Source organism: Mauremys reevesii, unplaced genomic scaffold, assembly GCF_016161935.1.
Source record: "Mauremys reevesii isolate NIE-2019 unplaced genomic scaffold, ASM1616193v1 Contig2, whole genome shotgun sequence".
Classification (NCBI taxonomy): Eukaryota; Metazoa; Chordata; order Testudines; family Geoemydidae; genus Mauremys; species Mauremys reevesii.
Genome location: NW_024100826.1, coordinates 2,198,716 through 2,226,605, shown reverse-complemented (window position 1 = coordinate 2,226,605; position 27,890 = coordinate 2,198,716). Strand labels below are relative to the sequence as shown.

The following is a 27,890-nucleotide window of genomic DNA, read 5'->3' as shown; positions in this document are numbered from 1 at the left end:
CAGCATCCCTTGGCCGGTCAAGCCCCAAGGTCTACCAGAAAAGTGTCCAATCCACACACTACAAGGCTAAATACCAAAATCAAATCACCCTAGCCCCTCCTTAATACAGTACAATCTGATATATCTGGAAATTACTTTACCGATTAATATAGAGAAAAACACACAGAATGTATAGATTTGTCAAGAACGCATTTTAAGATGCAAATACTGAAATGTACAGAAAACAGCAAGTGGTGAGTATTTGTAAAGGGATTTTCAGGAGAATTCCTATCCTGTTCATGGACTGCTTAGACATTGTGCTGACAGCCACTATGGAAAATTGAAAGAGAGAGAGAGAGAGAGAGAGCAGCAGCAATTGCAATTTTTTATCTATTCATATGCAGGGCCGGCTCCAGACCCAAGCACGCGCTTGGGGCGGCGTCCCGCGGGAGGGCGGCAGGTGGCTCCGGCGGACCTCCCGCAGACATGCCTGCGGAAGGTCCACCGGCGCCGCGGGACCAGTGGACCTTCCGCAGGCATGTCTGCGGGAGGTCCGCCGGAGCCGCGGGACCAGTGGACCCTCCGCAGGCACGTCTGCGAGAGGTCCACCGGCGCCACGGGACCGGCGACCAGCAGATCGCCCCCCGCGGCCTGCCGCCCTGCTTGGGGCAGTGGAAATCCTAGAGCCGCCCCTGTTCATATGGAGGCAGCAAAACCTCAGGTACTGCTGTTTCATAGTAACACACAACAGTGACATACTGGGTCAGAGCATAGTCCTGATATTTCAGAATATAGGAGGAAAAGTTAGACTCCAGGACTGGAATAGCAGGGAGGCTGTGGGTTGCGGTTGAGGGGCATCGGCAGAGCTGGGAGTCGAGGAGCCCAGGACTTGGATAGTAGGGGGCTGCCAGCTCACCCAGAATGTACAATGTACACCCTGCTAACATCACTCCTTTGTCATCAATATATTTTAAGAAAAGGCTAGAAAAACACCTGTCAGGGATGTTCTAAATTATACTTAATCCTGCCTCAGCTCAGGGGGATGGATTGGACGACCTCTCAAGGCCCCTTCTAGTCTTACATTACTATGGTTATATACATATATCCTGCTGTATCCTAATGGGGATAGACATACCCAATCCCCAATGGGGGTGGCAGGTGGAAGTTAGTTGGGGGGACAGTTTAGGAATGGAGGGACACAGGCACAGCCCGCCCCCTACTCAAGCCCCATGTGGAGAAACCGCCCCAGAGGTTGGGAGGCAGCCAAATGTGGGTAAAAGCATCTAGGGTAAAACTATTTGCCCTGCCTCCTGCCCAGCTTCCTGTAAAGGCCCATGCGGGTAGCAGGAACGTTAAAAGACATTCCTTGTGATATTTCACTGGGGAATTATCATGGAGGCTTGATCCAGTGTCCATCAGTGCTACCAGAGCAAGCTAATGGGAAGACAGAAACACAGGGCTCTGTTACCCAGGGCAGCTTAAGATGCTCAGTGAAAATGCATACGACTTTGAGTTGGGAGAGGGTAGAAACCCTGCCCTATTCCTCTCGATCTGCATGAACCAAGCTGGCTCTGGCGTAGCTACCCAGAGGCCAGACACAAGAGCCAAGGAGACAACTTCCCTGGACCACAGGCTGGAGTGACTTGACAACCCCTGAAACCCTCCCCGCCAATGAAATAAAGGTTTTTCCTGGAGGAGAGAAAGGCTTTCAGTCCAGGGACAGACATGATTAAAAAGCATTCCAGGGCTGGGGACGGTCCAAGAGAAAGCAAGTCACTAAGACTCTTCCACACCTGATAATGGGTAAGCGGAGCCCAGGAGTTACTACTAAGGTAAGATTAACAGACTGTAAAGCCAGCAAGGCCCATTATGATAATCTAATCTGACCTCTTGCATAACAGAGGCAAGTGATTCCTAAACATCTGCTTGAGCCAGAACAGATCTTTCAGCCCTATAACTGGGGCACAAACATATGCAAACACGTGCAAATTAGAATCTGTTGGGGTTTTTGTCTGCCCATGTTGGTGGGGATGCTGTAGCAAGGCCTGAGAGTGCCTGTCCTGGCGAGCTAAAGTCTTATCTTATGTGAGATTTGCCTAAGGAAATAGGCTACTGCACCCTTTTTGCCATAAAGTTTACTGCCCTTGGGGCTCCCAGACAGGTACTGTGGCCTGCAAACAAATGGACAGAAGCAAGGGTCTTCCCACTCTGTCTCTCATCACCTCTACCCAATAGAAAAATGGAGTTCTGTCAAAACTGACAGTCTCTATAGGGAAAAAAACAAAATTTATATGGAACTTTCTATCCAGAAAACTGAAATAAAAAAATTTATTTGAGGACAACTCCAGTCAAAATCATTTATTTTAGTTTTGCAATGCAAAATGCAACGTTTTGCTTCATTTTGTGTTTTGACATTAATAGCCATCCACCTGAAATGGCTTAGTGTCTCATGGGAATTGTAGTTCTAGGGCCCTCATTGTCTCTGTGCAATAGAGCTCACTACTGGATGGTAGTGTTTTTTGTTTTTTTTTTTTGCACTGCAGATTTTTACATAGCACATTTATTTGGATAGTTTTCCGGCTGAAAGGACTTACTCCCAACCAGCTTTTGCAGAAGAGTTAGTCACACATCCGGACCAGGTCTCTAAATCAAAGAGAATGAGTATTATGGGCATGATCCTGCTTCCATTGAAGTCCATGGGAATTTGGCTACTGATTTCAATTAGAGCATGATCAGTCCTTATGAGACTGATATTCGCGTAACTGAAGTCGAAGTATCTTAGTTCGACTTACCTGGCCGTCCTCACGGCGGCAAGTCAACCGCTGCGGCTCCCCCATCAACTCCGCTTACTCCTCCTGCCGAGGTGGAGTACGGGCATCGATTCGGGGATCAATTTATCATGTCTAGACGAGACGCGATAAATTGATCCCTGATAGATTGATTACTACCCGCCAATCTGGCGGGTAGTGTAGATGTGACTTTAGACAGCATGCTGGAGAATACACCTCAGAGAATGATCTAGCTCTAATGGGAGGAATGGGGGGATATAATAAATGCCCTTGTATGTCTTCTCCATCTCAACTTCTTTTGATTCTATGATCTAGAGATGTCTCCAGAATATTCCAAGCTTGCTCTCTTGGGTTTTAACTGAGCACCATTACTGCGTCTCCATTGGGCAGTCTCCCCTCCTTCTCTGGGACTTGCTGTATATTTGAAGACCCTCTGGGGCTTATTAGCTCACCTCTTCTGGGTAGCTTCTGAGTAGGAACTAAATAACTGGGTTGAGGGCACTGCTTGTAGAGGGGAGTCAAACCAAAGCCAAAATCAGTGATATTAAGAATAATGTTATCAAAATAATGATCAAGGAAAGGCAGGGCACTGAAAGAAAGAGAAAAATAAGAAGAAGAGGATGCTGACTGGGATAATTGTGTAAATGTTTCCTGATTACCTTTTTTGAGAGCTACATCAGATCTTGATGAACAGGGTCAGATTGAAGAGAATAATGGGATCAGTGGAAAGCAGCAAATCCAGGAGAGAATCCACAGTGATGCACACACAATGTGGCCTGTGACATACAGGAGGAAAGACTAGATGATCCGGTGGTCCCTTCTGGCCTTAAATCTTGTGACTCTAATGGCAGACAAGTGTTTTGGCTGCTGAAACTGACACCAGATTGGATAGAGGATATACAGATGCCCCTCAGTGTTGATGACCATCAGGAGATACAACTCATTATCTACATGAAAAAGTATCAGAAACTCATATTGTCTCAGCATTGAATACAGAGTTCCTAAACTAAACATGAAAGAAATATTGATCATCACTAGTTAGGTGTAACATTAGGCAGAAGAGGTAGCCAAAGTCAGCAACAGCCTGTATGCTATGAAAGGGTTCCTCTTCATGCGGAAGCTAAGGAACCAGAGGACAATCCCATTCCTCTACAGAGTGAAGCTCTTGATGGCTGCTACTGAACTGCCATTTGGGAATCCAGTCCTACATTTTATCCCATAATGCAGGCTGGACCCAGTCAAGTGCAAAGATGTTGTGCTCAGCTCTGTCATGCTGAAACTCTGCTGCGGTATGCCGGTCTCCCCATCAGCCTCTGTCTCTCATACACATGTTAGCAAAAAGGAGACAGAACCAACAATATTCTGCTTTCTTGATCACTTTAAGGTGGTCACCAAAGGGACAGAGCTGTCATATTTGGTGGTTGAGCAAGGTAGCCTGGGGAAGACTGTAGCAGCCATCTGTACAAAGCTATACCGCTCCCCAACCCCAACTGATGGGAGAGGAGAGACACACAACCCTCAGCTCCTTATTCATCTGTGAAATCATGGTAGGGATGAAGTGCAGAAAGCATCACATGGCTAATAGCAGGACTGGTGTCATCCTGGGTTCTCCCACCTTCCCATGAGTCCCCTGGGAGTGGAGACAACTCTTAGAGGCAGCTAGGCTGGGGCAGATCTATTAGAGAAAGTTGTCTCTGCATTTCTGTAACTGGTGCTTTGGGCAGGGCCCTTGCATTGCCTTCAATTGCCAGGGATTCAAACTGGGGGAGGGATAGCTCAGTGGTTTTAGCATTGGCCTGCTAAACCCAGGGTTGTGAGTTCAATCATTGAGAGTGTCATTTAGGGAACTGGGGTAACAATCTGTCTGGGAATTAGACCTGCTTTGAGCAGGGGGTTGGACTAGATGACCTCCTGAGGTCCCTTCCAACCCTGAGATTCTATGATTCCCTGCTTCCTGCCCATCTCACAGCGGGGGGAACACCAATCCAGAATGGAAGCTCAGCCCTGCACAGCTGGGGCAGGAGACTGGTTGAAGGCCAATCAGCTGGCATGGGGCAGAGACACAGAGAGAAGGCACCCATCTTAGGGGAGAGCAGGTTCTGGCACTGTTAGTGCAGCTGGGTGGAGAGGGCCCAAAACATAGCCTGAAATAGGAGCTAGGGGATCAGCCCAGACAGCAGGGTAGGGCATGTCGGTAGCCAGTCTGGGAGAGTGGTCTCAGTGATTGGATCCGAACATGATGGGGACAAACACCAAGCAATGCATCAAAAACTGGGACTCACCCTCCATGCATTCACTCCACAGAGCAGACAGTCCCTGTTTGACACTAAGAGCCTGGGGGACAGTTTATAAATTGGCACAGGTGAGTGATCTTAACTAAGTCCTATGAAAATGAAAAAAAAAATTTAACTCAGTTACCTAAATGCAGCCATTCAGGAATTACTCGGTCAAAATAACCATGTTTCTTAGGCCTGGTCTGCCCTAGAAAAGTAGGTTGGTTTAATTTACACCTCTGCTTTATTTGTTTCCTTTTGGGATTATTTAAATCCACACCCCTGAGTGGCATAGTTACGCCAACCTAATCCCCGGGTAGACAGTGCTAGGTTGAAGAAGTCTTCCATCGACCTAATTACTGCCTCTCAGGGAGGTGGATTATGTACGCCAACAGTAGAACCCCTCCCATTAGCCTAGGAAGTCTCTACGCGTAAGCACTACAGCTGTGCAGCAGTATCTCTGCCACTATAGTGTCTCAAATGTAGACAAGCCCATGGAAACCCACAGCTCACTTTAAGGAGTTGTCTTGAGACAGGCAAATTAATGAAAATGAAGGACTGGGCTGAGAGGAGCTGGTGACTGCGTCCATCACAAATGCCTTGGCAACTGGGTGTGAACACACTCATCACTTAATGATACTGTCAGGCTGAGTTCCTCACAAGCCCCCTATCTAACACAAAAGGGAGTTGTGAACTCACCCAGAAGCTTTGGACTGTGTAGGCAGGAGACTTTTGCTGGCTATTGGAGTGTGTGTGTGTGTGTGTGTGTGTGTGTGTGTGTGTGTGTGTGTGTGTGTGTGTGTGTGTGTGTGTGTGTGTGTGTGAGAGAGAGAGAGAGAGAGAGAGAGAAAAAGAGAGAGAACCAAATTTGGGATCATTTCTCCAAGGGGTTCCCAAGATTTATGCTAGTGTAACTCTGTCACCACTAGAGGATTATACAGCATGATCTATACCAGTAAGTCAGAGCGGCACAGCTACAACTTGTGTGTGCAGCCAGTGCCTTACAACACAGCTCAGCATACAGCTGGGAAGTCTGGAAATGCCCTGGTTCACTGCTGGAGGTGACCCGAACAGGCTGGGATCTCTCTAGCCACCGCCGGCTGCTAGGACAATCTTGCCTGTGTAACCCCTCTGCCAGGCTGAAACAATAGCAGCAAGGGCCAGGTTCAATACCTAGGGGTCCCTTCCCCACAACGTAATGCAGACCAGCTCGAGCCCCCACCCAGTGACCTGGGAAAATCTTACACACACCCCTGGGCGCCTCAAGGAGGCAATACTTCCCCTCTCGCAAGCACAGACTCTTGGTGTAGCAGAAAAGGTTTAATTACATAAGATAAACAACAACAAGCATGAAATTTGGAAAATACCTCAACTGGAGTTCATAGGTCAAACCGTGAGCAAAGACCCACCCCAGCAACTTGGGCCGTGTCCTTCTCTCTGGGCCCTTGAGTCCAGCAACCCCCCTAAATCACCCACAGTCCCAAAAGTCCCACAATTCAAAAGTCTCTGTCCCGGGTCAGGCAGCCCAGAGTTCAAGAGTCTCTTTGCAGAGGTCCCCCTCCCCAGCCTAGGTAGAAAGGGGCACCTTACGTGGTTCGGGGCCAGCTGCCCTGCCTCTTCGTGGGGTTCTGCTTCCACTAGTCGTCCCCGCAAACAGCTCAGCTCCGCTTACTCTGTGGGCTGCTCCACTCTGCCAGCTGCTTTGGTCCACCAGCTGTCCTGTGATCCGCTCCAGCCGTCCTCACGAGCTGCTCAGCTCCACTCACCCAGTGGCTGCACAAACTGCTCCACTCTGCTCTGCCAGTATTGCTTCAGGCTCCCCCACTCATCAGCACAGTGCTCTCAGCTCAGCAAGTCCAGCTCTTCAGTGATTTCAGCTCCACTCATTAGCACAGTGCTCTCAGCTCAGCAAGTCCAGCTCAGCAAGTCCAGCTCTTCAGTGATTTCAGCTCATAGTAGGGGAGCCCCAGTACCAGTGAATTCAGCTCAGTAACCTGCATCTAGATTCTTAAGGGAATCAAAAGTTAACTCTGACATTCCACAGTGGAGAGAGGCACAGGTGGAACTAGTGCTTCTGGCTCACACAAGGAGCCTACGCCACCTAGTACAGATACTGGCCCCCCAGCTTCTCTCCTTTCAATGGGTTTTGGAACCCATGTGCCCCATCTAGCAAGCGCTATCCAGCTGACAATGAAACCCCCCATCACAAGACAATTTTGTAGTTCCCCATTTACCCAATCAGGGTGACAACATTTCATTCCTCCTGCCCAATAACAACGAAATTGGGGGCTCCCACAGCTGTGACAGTAACCATCCCATGCTGCTTTGCGGTATGCTAAGTGGGGTGGGAGTGCCCATGCAAATAACCGAAATACCAATGCAACACTTTCCGCACTCCCCATAATTTACCACCAGATGTCAGGGTGGGGCTCATCCTGACTCTGCTTACACCTGGGTTAACTCCTGCTGGCTCCTTGGGGAGGGTGTTTGCTGGTGGCCTTAGCAGAGCAGGTTCTCTGGGCAGGGAGAATGTCATGAGGCCAGGGCTCTCCCCAGAGCGATCGCTTCTCCCTTGGCCAGCTGGGCTCTCACAGTTTGTTGATGGGGGGGAGTTTCCCTCCACTCCCAGAGGTTCCTGCCCGGATTTTCTCCACAGAGAGCTTACTCAGAGCACCTGGCAGGGGGGAGTGGGGCAGGGAGCTTGTGTCAAGGAGGAGCTGCTCTATGGACCAGGGGTTTGACCCAGTGAGGGCGGAGGTTACCTTGGGAACAGAACAGATGGGCAAAGTGGAACTGGTTCAGGATCTCATGTGGAGAGCAGTGTGAGGGGAAGAGGCCTCTGAGTCAGAGGCGGGTCCCACAGGGAGAGCAGTGTAAGGGGAGGGAGGTCTCTGCGGCTGGGGCAGGGTCCCATGTGGAGAGCAGTGTGAGGGGAAGGAGATCTCTCCAGGTCATGGTCAAGGTCCCATGGTGGGGAGAAGTGTGAGGGATGGGGAGGTTCTCTGGGGCAGGATTGGGGTCACAGGGGCTGAGAACTAGGGGAGCTGGGGGTGTGGCAGCACCCCCTGGCTTGAAGTGGTTTCCATCATATACAGGGTTTACAGTTTTGTTCAATGGCTTTCAGCACCCGCACTATAAAAATTGTTCCAACATCAGTCCCCCTTCCTGAGCTCTGCCAGTGCTCCTCAGTCCTGACCCACAGCCATTCCAGCCCTAGGCTCACCCCACACAGCTCTGCCAGTTCTCCTCAATCTCAACCCACAGTACCCCCGACACACACACTATTCCAATCCTTGCCTCTGTATTTTTTTCCTTTTCCTCCACAGTGAAATACACTAATCTGAAAAAGGCCACTGTTATTCCAAATAGGAATATCCACATGGGGAGTTATATCGGCCTGATTATAGCACTATAATTAACCTGGTATAGTAATGCTGGTAAGTTTTCTGTGTAGACAAGCCCTCTGGCGCTGGTTGCTGCTGGAGGAAAGAGATCAGTCTGGACAGACTCACAATGCTCACAGCATTGATCAGTGCTGCGTGCTCCTGCGAAGCAATGGTTCCTGAGCATGAACTACCACCGCTTGGCCATTTCTTTTCATGCAGTTAATTGCTCATCACTCTCATGTTATTCACCTAATGTCCAAGCATCATGATTTTATCTGGAAAGCCATTGCAAAAATCCAATGAGCTAAGCAAGGGGGGTGCTGATGCATCAAGCCCACATCTCCCTACTCATATATCCCCTGTGCTGTGGATTTAACACTCCACACCAAGCTGGGATTAAAGTAACAGTGTCCTGAAATCTCAAGGGAATCTGGGGACCCTGAAAGTTCCTGGCACAGAATCTTGGGAATAAGAAGCCTCAGCACCCCCCTATTTCTGTGTCCTGGAAGGGAAGGGGGACTCTAAAATATCTGCTCAGAGAATCCCATTTGCTAGCCACTCAGAAGCAGGGAGCTGCTCAAACCAGCAAACAGAGTCAAGTCTGTCATTTGGAAACAGGACACAAAACCCAGAAGCTGGGTGAAAAAACTAAGGAAATATACAAAGTCTGTGACATTTTTTAAATCAATTTTATTCTGTTCCTTTGTTGGTTGCTTCAAATTTTCCCCCTGCATCTTGTATTGAAGGTTTGTTGGTTTGTTGAAATCGATAATTTTCAAAGACCTGAAATCAATCTGATTTCAAATTCAAAAAGTTTTCTAAAATGAATGATTTGGGCAGGGGGGAACCCAAATGTCCCAAAACCTCCTGCCTTGTGATTAAGCCAATCAAAAAGGAATTGAGTGGTGGCAAGGAGTGTCTGGAAAAATCCATTGTGTCTCCCCCTCCCCCCGCCCGTGAGATCATGTCCCTATCACTGCCCCCACTTCCTCAAAACACAAGCTAATTCACTGTTCAAAAACTTTTAACTCAGAGTTGAGGTTGCCCAGTTCTGCTTTGTGGCTAAGCAGTTAAGATAATGCCTCACATGATTTCCCAGCTATGCACCCTTGGAGCAATGCCCCAGTGCAACAGTGTACCATTTCTGAGCCTGGGGAGGGAAAGCGAAGAAGACTAGTGTGTGGGAAGTCTTACACCTTGGTAGGACTGGAAAGGCCATTAAGAGAGGGAAGGTGATAACTGATAACTGAGAGGGGTCGGTCCTGGGGCGGGTTTTGTTCAACATCTTTATTAATGATCTGGATGATGGGATGAAATGCACCCTCAGCAACTTCGCAGATGAAACTAAGCTGGGGGGAGAGGTAGATATGCTGGAGGGTAGGGATAGGGTCCAGAGTGACCAAGACAAATTGGAGGATTGGGCCAAAAGAAATCTGATGAGGTTCAACAAGAACATGTGCAGAGTCCTGCACTTAGTAAGGAAGAATCCCATGCACCGCTACAGGCTGGGAATCGACTGGCTAAGTGGCAGTTCTGCAGAAAAAGACCTGGGGATTACAGTGGACAAGAAGCTGGATATGAGTCAACAGTGTGCCCTTGTTTCCAAGAAGGCCAATGGCATATTGGGCTGTATAAGTAGGGGCATTGCCAGCAGATCAAGGGAAGTGATTATTCCCCTCTATTCGGCACTGGTGAGGCCATACCTGAATATTGTGTCCAGTTTTAGTCCCCCCACTACAGAAGGGATGTGGACAAATTGGAGAGAGTCCAGCGGAGGGCAACAAAAATGATTAGGGGGCTGGAGCACATGCCTTACGAGGGGAAGCTGAGGGAACTGGGGTTATTTAGTCTGCAGAAGAGAAGAGTGAGGCAGGATTTGATAGCAGCCTTCAACTACCTGAAGCAGGGTTCCAAAGAGGATGGAGCTAGGCTATTCTCAGTGGTGACAGATGACAGAACAAGAAGCAATGGTCTCAAGTTGCAGTGGGGGAGGTCTATGTTGAATAGTAGGAAACACTATTTCACTAGGAGGATGGTGAAGCACTGGAATGGGTTCCCTAGGGAGGTGGTGGAATCTCCATCCTTAGAGGTTGTTAAGGCCCAGCTTGACAAAGCCCTGGCTGGGATGATTTAGTCGGGGTTGGTCCTGTGTTGAGCAGGGGATTGGACTACATGACCTCCTGAGGCCTCTTCCAAACCTAATATTCTATTATTCTATGATGGCCTGTGAGGAGCACATCTACCAGCTGGAGGCAGCTGGGGTCGCGGGGGTGAGGGGATGAGGAGAATACCAGACTTCCTATCCCAGGTCTGGGCCTAGTGTAGGGGGAAGGGGCACTGTACATCAGCAGCAGGATTGGAGTGATGTGAAGTGACCTATTCATCTCAAGGAGATGTGCTCAGCTGAATGAGAGCACCCCATTGAGATGAATACAAACTGAAACAATATCTCGGAGAGCTGTTAACTGTTCCATTCATCTCAGTTTTCTGATTCCCCCTCCCTAGATCTTGGTATTGTATGCTAGTGCCATGCACAAGCCTATCCAACAGGCGTTCCATCAATACAGAATGTGTATTAAGGTCTGATGTTTCATAAATCGCCATCCCTACAAAAGGGATGCACACATCAGTGGAGAGCTGAGAGTGCGAGTTTTTCAGGGCTGTGTGGCATTAGTTTCTATCCAGGGGTGAGCTGGAGCCGGTTTGCTCCGGTTCGCAGGGGAACCGGTTGTTAAATTTAGACGCGGTTTTAGAACCGCTTGTTAACTGGCTTCCCTGTGAGGGAAGCTTTGATGGGCTCTGGCTGGGAAGGGTGTAATTCCTCCTCCCGGCCGCCAGGGGGCGCTGCGCTGTGTTGTGGGAGGCATGTGAGCTGCCTCCTGGCCCTGTTGCTGCTGCTGGTCCTCGGACCTCTGGCACTGGGGCTCCTGCTGCTGCCTGGTGGGTCCCCGGCTGCTCCCAGCTGCTCTCCCGGGGTGAGTATCTGCACCCCTCCCCCGCTCCCCCTGCCTGCACCCCCCCGCCGCAGCCAGCCCCGTCACCCTGCCCCCAGCCCCCTGTCTGCACCCCCTGCCCTGCCCCATTGCACCCCCCGCCGCAGCCAGCCCCTGTCTGCACCCCCTGCCCTGCCCCATTGCACCCCACCCCGCAGCCAGCCCCTGTCTGCACCCCCTGCCCTGCCCTGCCCCATTGCACCCCCTGCCGCCGCCAGCCCCTGTCGGCACCCCCTGCCCTGCCCTGCCCCAGTGCACCCCCTGCCGCAGCCAGCCCCTGTCTGCACCCCCTGCCCTGCCCCATTGCACCCCCCGCCGCAGCCAGCCCCTGTCAGCACCCCCTGCCCTGCCCCATTGGACCCCACACTGCAGCCAGCCCCTGTCTGCACCCCTGCCCTGCCCCATTGCACCCCCGCCGCAGCCAGCCCCTGTCTGCACCCCTGCCGCAGCCAGCCCCTGTCTGCACCCCTGCCCTGCCCCATTGCACCCCACACCGCAGCCAGCCCCTGTCTGCACCCCCTGCCCTGCCCGGCCCCCATGCACCCCCCGCCGCAGCCAGCCCCTGTCTGCACCCCTGCCCTGCCCTGCCCCATTGCACCCCCTGCCGCAGCCAGCCCCTGTCTGCACCCCCTGCCCTGCCCCATTGCACCCCCTGCTGCAGCCAGCCCCTGCCCGCAGCCAGCCCCTGCCCACAGCCCCTGCCACCCCCCGACCCCTGCCACAGCCCCTTTCCCCACCACAGCCTGTCTGCACCACCTGCCCACAGCCAGCCCCTGTCTGCACCACCTGCCCACAGCCAGCTCCTGTTGCAGCCAGCCCGTGTCACACTCCCTGCCTCCAGCTAGCCCTGCCCCACGCCCCTGTCTGCAGCCAGCCCCATGTCCACTGTTGCCCTGCAATTCTCAGGGCAGTAACCCTGCACACCTGCTTCAATGAGGGGGGGCAGGGAGCAGCTGGGACCCACACATGTGCACATCCTAGAGTGACCAGATAGCAAGTGTGAAAAATCGGGACGGGGTGAGTGGTAATAGGAGCCTATATAAGAAAAAGACCCAAAAATTGAGACTGTCCCTATAAAATTGGGACATCTGATCACCCTAGCACACCCCAAGGGAGTGGCGGGGACCCACACATGTGAAATGGAGTTCATTTCTAGTTCAGGCCCATCTTTTTAAAAAAGAAATTTAGGTAGGGTTAACATACATCTGTATTTTCCCAGAGATGTCAGGCTTTTAGGTTCTTAAATAGCTGTTTGCGTGGTAAATTTTAAAAATTCCTCCCGGGAAAATACGGACATATGGTAACCCTATTGGTACAAAAAATACATACTGTGGCACATCCCTTAAATCAGAACTTTTTATAGGGAACCGGTTGTTAAGATTTTAGCAGCTCATCACTGCTTCTATCCTTGGGGCTCACAAGTTACATCTTAGAATGGTCTCTGGCATTAGGACCGGTTGGATGCCCAGGTACTTGACTGATTATTATTTATGTGACCTTTGCACCAAGAAACTGATTGTGCTATGCCCTGCACAAACGCAGAATAGGAGGCAGCCTCTGCCACAATGGGCTGACACTGAGACAGACACAGAAAGATTGTTATCCCTGCTTTACAGGTGGGAAACTGAGGCAAAAAAGGGACTAAGTGATTTGTCCAAGGTCACACAGAGAGTCTTTGGTGGATGCAGGAGTTGAACCCAGCTCCCAGGGTGAGTTCCTACCCAGAAGCCCAGCCTGACACCCTCATACTGTACTTCCAACATGCCCATATTAGTCTGTCCTGTCTGAGTGCCATTGATCATTGAAAGTGACATTCTGCTCTTGCCTTCCTCTATGCTAACTACCAGAGCAGGTAAAAAATCATTTGTGGGAAATTATTGTAGATGGCAAGCAGCTATTCAACAGATGCAACCTTTCTTTCTGGGAAAAATATCAGTTCTGTTGATGTAAGTAGTAACCAAGGCTGGAGGGGACGAAGGTTGAGTCTTTTGAGTTGTAGGCGGGCTGCTGGGGCCAGAGTGCTGACTCAGGATGACACAGCACACAGACACTCAAGGAGCTACCTGCTTGTCTGCTGGCTGGGATGTCGAGCTACAGGAGCAAAGCATTTAAGGTACCCAGAGTTACTGGTCAAGCAGTGACAAGCCCTCGCTGGTCTGGATTGCACCTTAAGCCATCCCAGGAAGATGCATCATTGGTGAGATAACAATAAGGAAGAACTGGACACTGAGAGGAACAGCAAAGATAAGGAAGAAGACAGTGAGCAGGATAACAGCTAAGATCTTTCCTTGCTGACATCACTGTGAGCTACATCAGACTTTGAAAAACAGGAGCAGATTGGCCAGAACCATGAGGGGAGAGAAAATGAGGAAATTCAGGGCACATATAGGTAGAGGCATATTCCAACAATTTTCAGTTCCATCAGCAAAACCAAAAAGAGACAATATTCCAGACAGCAGGCAGGAGAGAATCCGCAGCAGGACACAGACAATGGAAGACAAGTCATTTGGAGGGCAGCGTCAGTGCCAGATGGGATAGAGAACTGACAGATACCTCTTAGTGCTGAACACCATCAGCCGATCAAGGCTGGTGCTGTGTATGAGCAGATTAAGCAAAAATCTTCTAAAAGAAAACAAAATAGATGTTTGGCAGCAACAATTATGAAGAAACCAAGAAGGCAGAAGAGGAAACAAAAGTCAGTGGTGGCCATGTGCAGGATGTAGATAGTGAAGAGGTTCCTCTTAATGCAGAAGCCAAGGAACCAGAGGATGATACCATTCCCCAGAAGCCCAAAGAGGCAGATGAGCAGAGTGACACCATCAATGCTTACTAGAGTTAAATCATCTTTTTGGCATCCAGTCCCACTATTTTTGGTCCCAATTATCCAGGCTGGGCTCAGTCAGGAGCAGATATGTAGGACTCAGCTCAGTCACCATGAAATCTCTGCTGTGGGATGCCAGTCTCTCCTTCTACCCCTCTCTCACACACACCTGTTAGCAGACAGCAGACGGAGGTGAATCAGTAACATCCCCACCACTGTGTTTCACTGATCATTTCAACCCCTCCCCAGCCTCATGGCCTGGAACAGCCAGATCCCAATGAGTGGGAAGGAGAAATATCCTGAGAGATAATGGCCATGGGAAAACCTACAGACAGAGAGAGACTTAAAAATGATGATGGGTGAGGACCAGTCTGGACAGAGAGGTGGGAGAGACAGAGTTAGGGTCAGAGAGAGATGAAAAGAGGGAGAAAGAAAAATTGGGAGGGGTTGGCAGTTAGCTATGGGTACAGAATGAAAGAGGTAAGAGAAGTTGGGTGAGATTTGGAAAGTGTGGTAGAGAGAGAAAGACAGAGAATAGCCATGTATCATTAATGATGACAAAGAGCAATCCCTCACCTTCCTTACCTCCATCATTCTGGGGCCAGAATCAAGTGTTTACAGGAACCAGGCTAGGGCAGATTCACTTCCAACTCGCTATGTCTCATGGTTATTAAATGGGTTTCTCACTGTAGGATCTTCATGAGAAAGTTTTATGAGTTTTATCTATTACCCAGAAACTAAGAATTTTCCTGTAATCTGTATAGCATCCAACACTCAGTCACTGCCAGAAGCCATTAGAGAAATGTCTTCTCCACTCTGGACAGAGTGGGACACAGCATATACCATTATTGCCTTTCATGATCACTGGGCAGCTATACAGCATCAGTCACTGTCAGAGATCTGCTTCCCTTCCCTGATTGCTTCTGATCTCCTAACCCAACGGCTTTGCAAAGATTAAGTAATAGATATCCAAGAAAGCCACTCTTATCTGAGAAGAGCTGCTAATGTAGTTAGGACAGAAGCAACTGTGTTAATAAGCATGACAATTGGCACCTTCTTAATGGTTCAATTTTGCTCTAATTTCTCCAAATAGCATATTTCTGTACCACTTGGTTATAACTTTTGTGTCTGTCTGGAAATCTTCCATCACCACAGTATGTAAGCCCATAGTATATATTCTACAGATCCTTAAAGATATATTTCCTCTGATTATGTTTTTTTTTAATTAATGTGGCAATAAATGTTTTCTGTTTCTTTCTACAAACCCATCTACTAAAAAGAGATTGAAAAAAATGCTTTTTGACACGGTGGGCATTAAAGGAAGTAATGTACAGACATTAACATTGAATGGTGATGTCATTGTATTTGCCCAAAACATAAGGACCCAAGATAAAGTAAGGTGTTCTAATGAAAGAAATACATATAAATATCTCTATAGTAAAACACTATACAATTCCCCAAATGAGCATTAGGTGTCATTTTCACGCTGACTGGAGTGGCTCATGACCGTGCACCAACCCCAGGGCAGACTGTCAAAAAGCAAGGCAGACCTTCTAAAACTGTTCTATAATTAGATTTCACCAACCTAGTAATAAATGTGAACTACATAGTCTTATAATGGAGTCACAGACCCTTGGACACTCCAGTCTATCTTGCCACCCAGGCAAGCTGGACGATGTGATACATGGTCACCTAAACTAAAGATCACAAAATATTCAGGTTGCTCCCAGCCTCAAGACACAAGTCACTTACCCCAGGTCAATTTGTACCTTAGATCTAGGGTTGCCAAATTTGGTTGGACATATTCCTGGAGATTTCATCACACGACATACTCTTTAATTATAGATTAATCTTTAATTCCTGGAGATTCCAGGACAATCCTGGAGGGTTAGCAATCCTACTTAGATCTCACACCAAAGACAGCTAAACTAAAGGTTTATTAACTAGAAAAAGATACGAGTTATTTACAGGTTAAAGCAAGCAAGAATATATACACAAATGAGTTTCAATCTGTGATTCAAAAGGTGACAGAGTTGTAATCTGTTCATTCCCAATGTCTTTCAGGGCTAATCCATGGCAATCACCCTGGGGATCTCTTTTCTTATGTTTAGGAATCTTTGCCCCTCAGAGTCCAGACAGCATGAAAGAGATTCAATTTCTCCTTGTCAGGGATTTTTATTCCCTCCACTACAGAGTTAAAACTGATGGGATGAGTTCATGAGTTCATGAGTAGGTCTCTCTTTCACAAAGGGCGCTAGGAATGCTATCAACAGGGCCTTTCTCCTTTGATGCCACGATTGCCTTCAGTGGGCCATCTTGTACACAGGACAACACCTTTACTTTAATTAATGATTTCCTGTTTGGTGAGTTACATAATTAGAGGTTTACTATGCAAACACTTAAAATAGCTTTACACCATGGGCTGTAGAGGTTATAAGTGAGATCAATGCATGAAGCATCCTATCAGCATTTTATAAAGACTAAACACAAAATAGATTCTTATCAACTTAATATCTAATATCGATTTTAATCATACTAACACACAGGTAAGCAAGACTGATTTCCAGCTACGCATTTGTAAGTGTTCAGTGAAGCCTGGGGTCTTGGCTTGAGTTGCCACCTAGTCTACCAGTGTCACAATGATAATTAGTAAGGCTACATTTTAGTCACGGGTATTTTTAGTAAAAGTCCTGGACAGGTCACAGACCGTAAACAAAAATTCATGGGCCCGTGACCTCTCCATGACATTTACTAAAAATACCCACCCTGACTAAAACTTGTGTGGGGGTACTCTGAGGAGGGGGCAGTCCAGGGGTGCTGCGGGTGCTCGGGGAGTTGACCCAAGACCCCCGCTCGTGCTGGTTGGTGGGGCTTCCTACTGGCTCCATCCCTGCAGCTCCTCAAAAACCCTTCCCCTAGCCCTGAGCCCCCTCCCACACACCCAAACTCCTGCTGCTGAAGAAGTCATGGAGGTCACGGAAAGTCACAGAATCCGTGACTTCCATGACCTCCGTGACAGATTCGCAGCCTTAATCATTAGATAATTTAAATAATCCCAGAAGGATACCAATCAAGGAGCAGTGAGTGAGGGAAATGCAATGGACAGAGATCACCCAATAGCTATAAAACAAGGAAGCAAGTGTATAGCCTCCATTCCACCTGCATATGGTCACTGTGCAATAGTCCCCATGAGCCTGATTGATTAGGGGGTGGGCAAAGAGGGCAGTTAGCCACAGAGCCCTGGTTGACTAGAGGACTGGTTGAAAATCCCACCTCTGGCTCCCTGCCCACCTCTTCTTGAGAGAGGGGAATGGCATTCTGTAGCAGAAGCTTAGCCAAACCCAAATTGAGAAAGGAAATTGGCTGAAAACTCATCAGCAGTACAGGGGTTGGGCTACAGAGAGAAGGCACACAGCATGTGGTACTGCTGGGCAGAGGGGGACAGCAAAATGCTGCCTGAAACTGGAATTAGGGGATTGGCCCTGAGAGCAGGTGGAGTCATCATTGGTAGACAGGCTGGGAAAGTAGCCCAGATATAAGTCTGGAGATCTGAACACAGGGTTGTCCTTACCCATACGCAAAGTACACGGTTGCGTAGGGCACCAGGAAATTTGGGGCATCAAATTTCCTGGTGCCCTACGCAGCTGCATGCTGCTCCAGCCCCTGCTCCACTTCTTCCCCATGGCCCCTGCCCCTGCTCCGCCCCAGCCCCACCCCCACTCCACCCCACCCCACCCCTTCCCCTTCCCCTGAGCACTGCAGCAAGGGTCGGGCCTGCACTCACCAGGCAGCAGTAAGTAGAGCAGCGGGCAGTTGATAAATGAACAGAGATTGGTGATCTTAACTAAGTCCTATAAAACTGGAGAATGCCTTAAACTCAGTTCCTTAGATGAAGCCACTCAACTGAAATGGCAATGTTTCTCGTAAACCAATTTACTTTAAGGATTGGCATTGAGACTGGCAAAATAGGGAAAAACAGGTATCTTAAATTCATCTTAACCCCCATTATTACTCTGTTTCCCAAAGTTAACTAGTGACTCCTTCCTAAACGTCTAAACAATCTGGTGTTTAACAGGAGAAGCTGTTAATAGCTTAAATGACAGTAACATTTCAATATGCACATTACACAATGCTTTTGCAAACGTTATCTCATGAATGATGTTGATCATGTGCAGAAGAAGGGCTGGATCGGAAGGTTGCTTCTTCATTCTGTGTTGTGGCCTCTATATTCTTTGTCTTGCTCCTGTTCACTTGCTTGAAAGAGATGAGAATAATGGGCAGAGCTGATGGAAGAAGGCTGACATGAGAGTGCTAGTATCTTGATTCAGAGACATTTATACTTTTCTCTTTCCATTGTCTGGCTGAAGGTGGGAGACACCCCACTTCCATGGGCTTGGCTGGATTCAAATAGCCACAGGCACCTTTGCATTGCTCAACAGTTTTATGGGTTGGTCTTGGTAGGCTATGCAGATCATGACTATGCAATTTGCCAATGCACACTGAGCAGGGTTGTTTCTGTGGCAGGAAATTCTCAGAACATCATTAAAAATGGGGTTTTAACTGTTATTCAAGTCATTTTCTTAGATGTTCCTTTAATTCCATTAGCACTGAATAGCAGTTGAAATTCTGTTTCTACTGAGACTGAACATCTCTATTTCCAGTATAAAAGCCTGCTAGCTTTTAAAAATGTATTTGTACTCTAGTGATTCTTGGAGAGTTATTAAACTTAAACGGGCATTAAAGAAGCTATTGTCCTTCTGACCATCCTTGTAGAGGTTCTTCTTCTCTTTCTGTGTTTGGTAAGAAAGTTGCTTAAGCATTGCCAGATAATTCCCCCAATATACGTTAATATTTCTTACTCAGAAGGTTTCTTATATTAATATCCAGCTACAGTGTAGTCATTTGTTTTCATATTACTACATAACACATTTTGTGTTTACATAGTAATGATACCAGTAAGTTACCACATTACATCCTTGAAATTAGACATAACATTTGCAAATAAACATCACTAAAGAAGCTTATACCACATATGCCAGGCCTTATTAATAGATGATTTAAACTCATTGGTTAGTTCATAGTAATTCTTAATTGTTTCCACAGCAATAGTGGTGAAGGTTTCAAATATCAACCTGCAGAAGCAAGAGTCTAGAGTTGCATAGAAGCACCTTCTGCATCAGTCTTCAGGCAACACTGGGAGACACGTGCCACCACAAGTGAAATTACTGTTCAGTGGCATTTCAAAAACAAAGTTAATGAGCACATTATGGATCTGTTCCTGCTTCCATTCAAGCCAACAGGACTTCCCCCACTGATTCCAAAGGGAGAAGGATTGGGTCCCATGTGACCCATTGGTGTCCTTTACAACTGCACAGAAACCTGGGGATCAACTTTAGGAAGGATCCTGCTCTGGGTCGGGGAGAGGAAGAATTTAGCAAATGACCTACTGAGTCCTTTCCATCTTTAATTTCTTTGATGATGTGAACTAGGGAAATCTCCATCCCGAGAACAGGGTGTCCTAGGCTGGGTGCTGCCGAGATTTAAAATGATGTCTTCACTGTGTCTTGTCTGGAGGTTTCTCCACCCTCTCTGGAATCTGTCTTTTCTTCAAATATGTTCCGGAGCGCAACCTGGAGGCAGCCTCTGAATCGGTGCTGCCTGTAACTCCCAACTAGGAAGTAAATAACTGGGTTGATGCTGCTGTTTATAGAAGCCAGCAGGTAAGATAGCTCATTAGCATGACTATAATGAATAAGGTCAAGGAAGTATTGTACACTGAGGGGAACAGCAAAGATGAGAAAGAAGAGGACAGTGAGCAGGATAACACTGTAGAGCTTTTCTTGCTGACGTCGCTGTGAGCTATGTCGGAGCTTGATGAACAAGATCAGACTGGACACAATCATGATGGGAGCAAAAATGAGGAAATTCAGGCCATACATGGGTAGGAACGTAAGCCAACAATTTTCAGTTCCATCAAAAAAACATAAAGAATACACTATTCCTGACAGCAGGCTGGAGAGAGCCCAGAGCAGCGCACAGACAATGGCAGACAAGTGCTTTGGGCGGCGGCATCGGTGCCAGATGGGAAAGAGGACAGACACACACCGCTCAGTGCTGATGGCCGTCAGGAGATAAAGGCTGGTGCTGTATGCGAGCAAAGACAGCAGTTGAAATGAGTTTATTAAGTTAAGTTCCGCTAAAGGAAAACAAAATAAATGTTTGGCATTAAAGGTTATAAGGAAACCAGGCAGGCAGAGGAGGAAGCCAAAGTCAGCAGCAGCCAGGTTGAGGATGTAGACAGTGAAGATGTTCCTCTTAATGTGGAAACCAAGGAACCAGAGCACAATCCCATTCCCCACCATCCCGAACAGGCAGAGCAGCAGAGTGATGCTGTCAATGATCACTGCAGTTAAATAATCTGTTGCACATCCATAATTTTCATCCTCAGGCTCCTGGCTGGGTATAGTCACAGACAGGTACATTAGACTCAGCTCACTCATCGTGAACCCTCCACTGTGGGATGCTGGTCTTTCCTGTTCTCCTTCTCTCACACACACCTGTTAGCAGAGAGCAGACAGAGGAGAATCAGTGACTTTGACAACCCCAATGCTGTTTTTCACTGATCATTCCAGCCAGGGCCGGCTCGACCATTTTTGCCACCCCAAGCAAAAAAAAAACAAAAAAACCCAACCTGCTCAGACTGCCACCCAAACTGAAGAAGCAAATAAAAGCCACCCGGACTGTACCGCCCCAGGCATGTGCTTCTCCGCTGATGCCTGGAGACAGCCCTGATTCCAGCCCTTCCCCAGCCCCCTGGCCAGGAACAGCCAGATCCCAAGGAGTGGCAGTGAGAAATATCCAGAGAGATAATGCTCATAGGGGATACTAGGGACAGAGAGAGACCTGGAGAAAGACCGATGTATACAGACCAGCCTGGAGAGACAGACAGAGACAGAGTTAGAGAGACAGGCTACGTCTACACTACCCGCCGTATCGGCGGGTAGCGATCGATTTTTCAGGGATCGATATAACGCGTCTCATCTAGACGCGATATATCGATCCCCGAACGCGCTTCTGTCGATTCCGGAACTCCACCGCCGCGAACGGCGGTGGCGGCGTCGACATGGAGAGCCCCGGACATCGATCCCGCGCCGTGAGGACGGGTAAGTTATCGATATAAGATACTTTGACTTCAGCTACGTTATTCACGTAGCTGAAGTTGCGTATCTTATATCGATTTTTCCCCTTAGTGTAGACCAGCCCACAGAGAGGAATAGAAAGGGAGAAAGAGAAAATAGGAGGGGCTGTCAGCCATATATGTGCAGAGAATGGCAGGAATAAGAAAAGTTGGGTGAGAATTCAAGATTGGAGTTGAGAGAGACAGAGAGAACAGGCATATATCATTAATGATGACAAAGAGCAGGCCCTTACCTTGCTTTCTTCCTTCCAACGTCCAGGGGTCTGAACCAAGTATTTACAAGAGCCGAGCTGGGGCAGGTCTGCTTCAGAGTCTCTCTGTCTCACGGTCACTAACTGCAGTTCTCACTGTAGGATCTTCATGGGAAAGATCTCTGAGTAACAGTGTAATATAAAGACACGAAGAATTTCTGTGCCAGTCCCTGTGCAGCGTCCAACACGCAATCCCTTCCCTGGTCCTGTCATAGAAATGTCTTCCTCACATTGGGCAGAGTGGCACACAGAGATCACAGTGTCCGGGCATCTTATGACCACTGGGCAGTTTAATAATATCAGACAACATCAGGGCTATGCTTCCCTTTTCTGGCAGCTTCTGGCCTCCTGCACATAAAGGAAATGCTTGCACAAGGTTAAGTCTCACAGGATAGAATCACAGAAAGTTGCTCTTCTCTGAGAAAGGTTCCTGCTGTTTAGGGCGTTACCCTACTATGTTCATTACAATGAAAATTTGCACCTTCTCAGTTGTTTAATTTTTCTAAATAACATATTTTTGGGACACTTTGGTTATGGTTTTTGTGTCTTGAGATTTCCCAACACCAGAGTATCTGGGCCATGATATATATTCTACACATCCCCAAAGAGATATCTGACGTCCATATAATTTATAAAATTAATGGGGGAATAAATGATTTCTGCTTTTTTCAAGAAACCCATCTACTAGAAAAGGAGATTAAAGAAAGACATTTCAACAGAACAGGTATGAAAGGTGATATTGTCTTGACATTCACGTCAAATGGTGACTTTAAAAGAAGTAGTAACTATAAATATCTAAGATCCAGACTAACACGGTTATGCCTCTGATATAAATATCTATATCAATATGGTCATTAGAAAATTTAAATAATCCCAGAAGGACACAAAGACACATCAGTGAATGAGGGAAATGTAATGGCTATAAGAGAAGAAAACAAGTGTGGAATCCCCTCCCCACCTGCATGGGTCCACAGTGTGAAACAGCCAATCCTCCCCAACAAGCCCCGATGGATATGGGGATGGGCAGAGAGGGGAGGTGGCCCCAGGGGCCTGGTTGTCTATATCACTGCCAGGAAATCCCACCCCTGGCACCCTGCCGCCAGCCCTTGTATATGTTATTTACAGCTGAAGGATCCTGACTGGGGTGGGAGGGGGAGAGGGAGGAATTTAGCAAGTGATCTGCAATATCCTTTCCATCTCTGATTTCTTTGATGCTGTGATCTGAGGAAATCTCCATCCCCACAACTGGCTCTACCAGGCTGGGTGTGCGGGGACTCAATTGGCTGTCTCCATTGGGTCTCCCGTGGGAGGTCTCTCCATCCTCTCTGGGATCTACCTTAACTTGAAAGATCCTCTGGAGTGTGATCCCGACAAAGCCCCTGAATCACTGCTTCCAGTAGCTCTTTACTATGAAGAAAATAACTGGGTTGGCGCTACCATTTACAGAGGTCAGCATGCAAGATATGTCAGTCTGGTGATAAGAACTGATAAACTGGAGAAGGTATTGGACACTGTGAGAAACACACAAGATGAGGAAGAAGAGGATATGAGCGGAATACTCTGTACTGTTTTCATGGTGACGTCAGCTTGAAGAACAGGGTCAGATTGGACAGAAGAACCATAAGGGGAATGAAAATCAGGAAATTCAGGCCAGACATGAGTATTAGTGTCATCAGACAGTTTTTCAGTTCCATAAAAAACAGAAAAAAGACACCAATCCTCTTAGCTGGCAGAAGAGAGCCCACAGCAGGGCACAGACAATTACAGGCAAGTGTTTTGGGTGGTAGCATCGGCACCAGCTGTTGTTAAGAAAGGACAGACACCTCAGTGCTGATGGCTGTCAGGAGGTACAAGCTGGTGCTGTATGTGACCAAAGGCAGCAGGGAAAATGTTCTCATTAAGTAGAAAAAAATCATGAACTACAACAATAGAAATATTCAACAGTATTAATTATGAGGAAAACAAGCAGTGGTAGCCAGACTGAGGATGTAGACGGTGAAGAGGTTTCTCTTAATGCAGAAACCAAGGAACCAGAGGATGATCCTGTTCCTCACCAGCCCAAGGAAGCAGATGAGCAGAGTGATGCCATCAATGATCACTGCAAGCAAATCATATATTTGGCATTCAGTCCTATTTTCTGGAACCCAGAATACAAGCTAGGCTATGCAGGAGACAGGGACACTCCACTGAGCTCAGTCATTATGAAACCTCTGCTCTGTGATACTTGGTCTTTCCCCACATAGCCCCATTCAGTCAAATGGATGAACCCCTTCCAGGGTAGCAGAGTTCAACAAACTGTCAGCCCTTTTCAGAATCTTCGGCCCCATCTCTGAGCCCTTTAAGTCCCACCTCACTTGGGCTTCCCAAGAAAGCTTTGTCCACATCTCAGGGCTGAGGCCATTCTCCCAGTGGTTGGTGGGGGGACCCAGGCCCATCTACTACTCGAGGTCCCACCCAGGGATCCTATAAACAGCAACTACATACCGCTGCCTCCAGTTCATTGCTGCTGTTCCCTGGGCCTTTCCTGACATAGGCCCTTTCTTTTCCCCCTACCCTCAGGGCCAAAGTTCTCAGATCCTCCTTGCTGAATGCCAGTGCCACCCAAACCCCCGTCCTCTGGTTCGGCCTTGAGCTCCTGTGACCAGGGAGGCAGAGCTGTGACACTACCTGATGTTATAAACTGCTCATGAAATGCCCCAATGTTGACAACTCTGTGTTCCACCCTGCCCACTGTGAAGACATTTCTCTGGTGGGACTTGGCAGGGACTAGGTGTCACATGCTGCACAGGAGCTGACAGGGAAATTCTTAGAGTCTGGATTACAGATTATTCCCCAGAAAGAGTTCCCAAGAAGATACAATTGGGGTCCCATGTGTTAGTATCTGTTAGTAAATATTAACCCTTTTAGTCCTTTTCTTTTTGTATATTTGTTTATTTTGTATATTAACTATTATTTAGAATCTCTATGATATTAACAAATAGTATGGTTGAATTCTAAGGCCCAGCATAACCCTATTCAGGAATTCTATGCTTTAGGCTGTATCTAATAATCCTTGGCACCTCCATGTCAATAGAACTCCAGATATTCATGAAAACCATCCTCTTATATATAGATATGAGGGAAGATTGTTATGGCAGATGTTTCCTGTTGGGGAATCAACAGAGAAGAATGATGATCGGGGGGAAGAAGGACTGACTGAAATATATTATCTTGAAGAACACTTGGTCCTTTCAGCTGTAAACAATTATGCCTTCACATATCAATCAGGTAAACTAAGAATGTACAGATATTAAAGGAAATTCCATCAGAATGTAAGAAATGACATCTGAACATATGGTTCTGGGATAGTGATTCTGGCAAAGAAGGGTTTCTCTGTCTAAAACCCTTATATAATGACAGACATTTTGGCATTTAGCTAGGAAATGAAACTGTTGCGCCCCATCAGTTACTGTGAAGAAGAGACACAGAGACAGCTTTTACCTCACATCAAGGCTGGTAATGTATCTGTTCTTTCTGTTTTCTGTATAGTGCTGTACTAATCACTGATTGATAATCTTTAATTCCAGGTTTCAGAGTAGCAGCCGTGTTAGTCTGTATCCGCAAAAAGAACAGGAGTACTTGTGGCTCCTTAAAGACTAACAAATTTATTTTAGCATGAGCTTTCGTGAGCTACAGCTCACTTCTTCGGATGCATAGAATGGAACACACAGACAGGAGATATTTATACATACAGAGAACATGAAAAGGTGGAAGTATGCATACCAACAGGAAAAGTCTAATCAATTGAGATGAGCTATCATCAGCAGGAGGAAAAAAAACTTTTTGAAGTGATAATTAAGATGGCCCATTCCAGGTGAGTCTGTTATTCAACAAACTGGAATCATCATTAACTTCAGATATGCAACGCATGGGACTGAAGAAAAGTAAGGTGGATGGATTCTTTGCTCTTTGACATCATTAGTGATACTTGGCTGGTCTCTCTTTCTCTTCCCCTCTGCAGCTCTCACCCCTTGTCTCCTCCCTACAAGGCTGACAGCCCCTCTCTCTCACTTGGCCAGGCTGGTCTCCTCCCATACCCCTTTCTCCCTGTCTGTCTCTGTCTCCAGAAACCTCCCTGGCCATTATCTCTCTCAATATTTCTCACTCCCACTCATTGATATCTTGCTGTTCCAGGCCATGAGACTGGGGATGGGATGGAATAATTAATGCTGGGGATAGCCGAGTTACTGATTTCCCTCTGCTAACAGGTGTGTGTGTGAGAGGGGGAGAAGAAAATACCGAGTATCACAGAGCAGAGGCTTCATAATGACTGAGCTCAGCGGAGTGTCCCTGTCTCCTGCATAGCCCAGCTTGTATTCTGGGGATACAGGAAATAGTACTTAATGCCGAATATATGATTTACCTGCAGTGATCCTTACTGATGTCACTCTTATAATCTACCTCTTTGGGCTAGTGGGGAACATGCTAATGAACACAGTAGGGTAACACCCTAAAACACCAGGAACCTTTCTCAGAGAAAATTATATGAACATCAGATATCTCTTTGGGGATGTGTAGAATATATATCATAGCCCGGATACTCTGGTGTTGGGAAATCTCAAGACACAAAAATCATAACCAAAGTGTCCCAAAAATATGTTATTTAGAAAAATTAAACAATTAAGAAGGTGCAAATTTTCATTGTAATGAACATAGTAGGGTAACGCCCTAAAACAGCAGGAACCTTTCTCAGAGAAGAGCAACTTTCTGTGATTCTATCCTGTGAGACTTAACCTTGTGCAAGCATTTCCTTTATGTGCAGGAGGCCAGAAGCAGCCAGAAAAGGGAAGCATAGCCCTGTCTGATATTATCAAACTGCCCAATGGTCATGAGATGCCCTGACACTGTGATCTCTGTGTGCCACCCTGCCAAATGTGGGGAAGACATTTCTATGACAGGACCAGGGAAGGGATTGAGTGTTGGATGCTGCACAGGGACTGGCAGGGAAATTGTTTGTGTTTTTATATTAAACTGTTACTCAGAGATCTTTCCCATGAAGATCCTATAGTGAGAACTGCAGTTAGTGACCGTGAGACAGAGAGATGCTGAAGCAGACCTGCCCCAGCCCAGCTCCTGTAAATACTTGGTTCAGGCCCCTGGATGTTGGAAGGAGGGAAGGAAGAAAGGTAAGGGCCTGCTCTTTGTCATCATTAATGATACATAGCTGTTCTCTCTGTCTCTCTCAATCCCACTCTTCAATTCTCACCCAACATTTCTTACTCCTGCCGTTCTCTGTACGTACATGGCTGACAGCCCCTCCCATGTTCTCTTTCTCCCTTTCTATTCCTCTCTCATCGCTCTCTGTCTCCCTAACTCTGTCAGTCTTTCTCTCTCCAGGCTGGTCTGTACATATCAGTTATCTTCCATGTCTCTCTCTGTCCCTAGTATCCCCCATGGCCATTATCTCTCTGGATATTTCTCACTCCCACTCACTGGGATCTGGATGGAACAATCAGTGAAACACAGCGCTGGGAATGTCCAAGTCACTGATACCTTCTGTCTGCTCTCTGCTAACAGGTGTGTGTGAGAGAAGGAGAAAAGGAAAGACTAGCATCCCACAGTGGTGGGTTCATGATGAGTGAGCTGAGTCGAAAGGCCTTGTCTGTGACTATGCCCAACTGCAGGAACAAGGATGTGTTGTTGCAATTTGGGCAAACACTGGGGCTGGAGTGCGGTGCTGGTAGTGGGAGTGAGCAAACCCGAGAGTGGGGTGCAAAGCATGGCCTCGGAAAGGGGTCTCTAAAGAAGGGCATTCCCAGCCACGAGGCCTCCATTTGTCAGGAGCCCATGGGGGAGTGGGAGGTGCTGCAGGGACCCACACACAGTGTGTAGGATGTGATTGTTTGTAAGGTATCTGATCTGCTGCTTTATGGAATGGCAGGACATTAACTCTGATGGAGATCAGCGCTCTGGGGACCTGGCTTTCTTAGGAGTCACCAGACAAACAAAAACTCCTTTGCACGTCTGCTAAACACGCATACCCAAAATAGGGGTAGAGGAGACAATTAAAAGAGTTAAAAAAAGTAAGGAACTCTTCTGTGACAGGGTGTGTTGTCAGATGCTACTGGTGTGGTGCTCTGCTCTGTTGAATGTTGATATCAATCGGCTGCATGTGTGTGTTCCCTCTGTGTGCTGCCCCAGCTCTCCGCAGATAGCTGACA

At 47.5% G+C, this 27,890-nt stretch overlaps 1 protein-coding gene and 2 pseudogenes across 1 annotated transcript; all 3 read right to left on the bottom strand.

Annotated features, from left to right (window-relative positions):
- Window positions 1-13,588: 13,588 nt before the first annotated feature.
- On the bottom strand, window positions 13,589-19,061 carry LOC120393396 (annotated as a pseudogene).
- A 716-nt stretch (window positions 19,062-19,777) lies between these two features.
- On the bottom strand, window positions 19,778-20,741 carry LOC120393395 (mas-related G-protein coupled receptor member H-like). Its single transcript, XM_039517892.1, has one exon. It carries the CDS (start codon window positions 20,739-20,741, stop codon window positions 19,782-19,784), a length of 960 nt encoding a protein of 319 aa, XP_039373826.1. The 3' UTR covers window positions 19,778-19,781.
- A 2,012-nt stretch (window positions 20,742-22,753) lies between these two features.
- On the bottom strand, window positions 22,754-26,992 carry LOC120393394 (annotated as a pseudogene).
- Window positions 26,993-27,890: the final 898 nt, after the last annotated feature.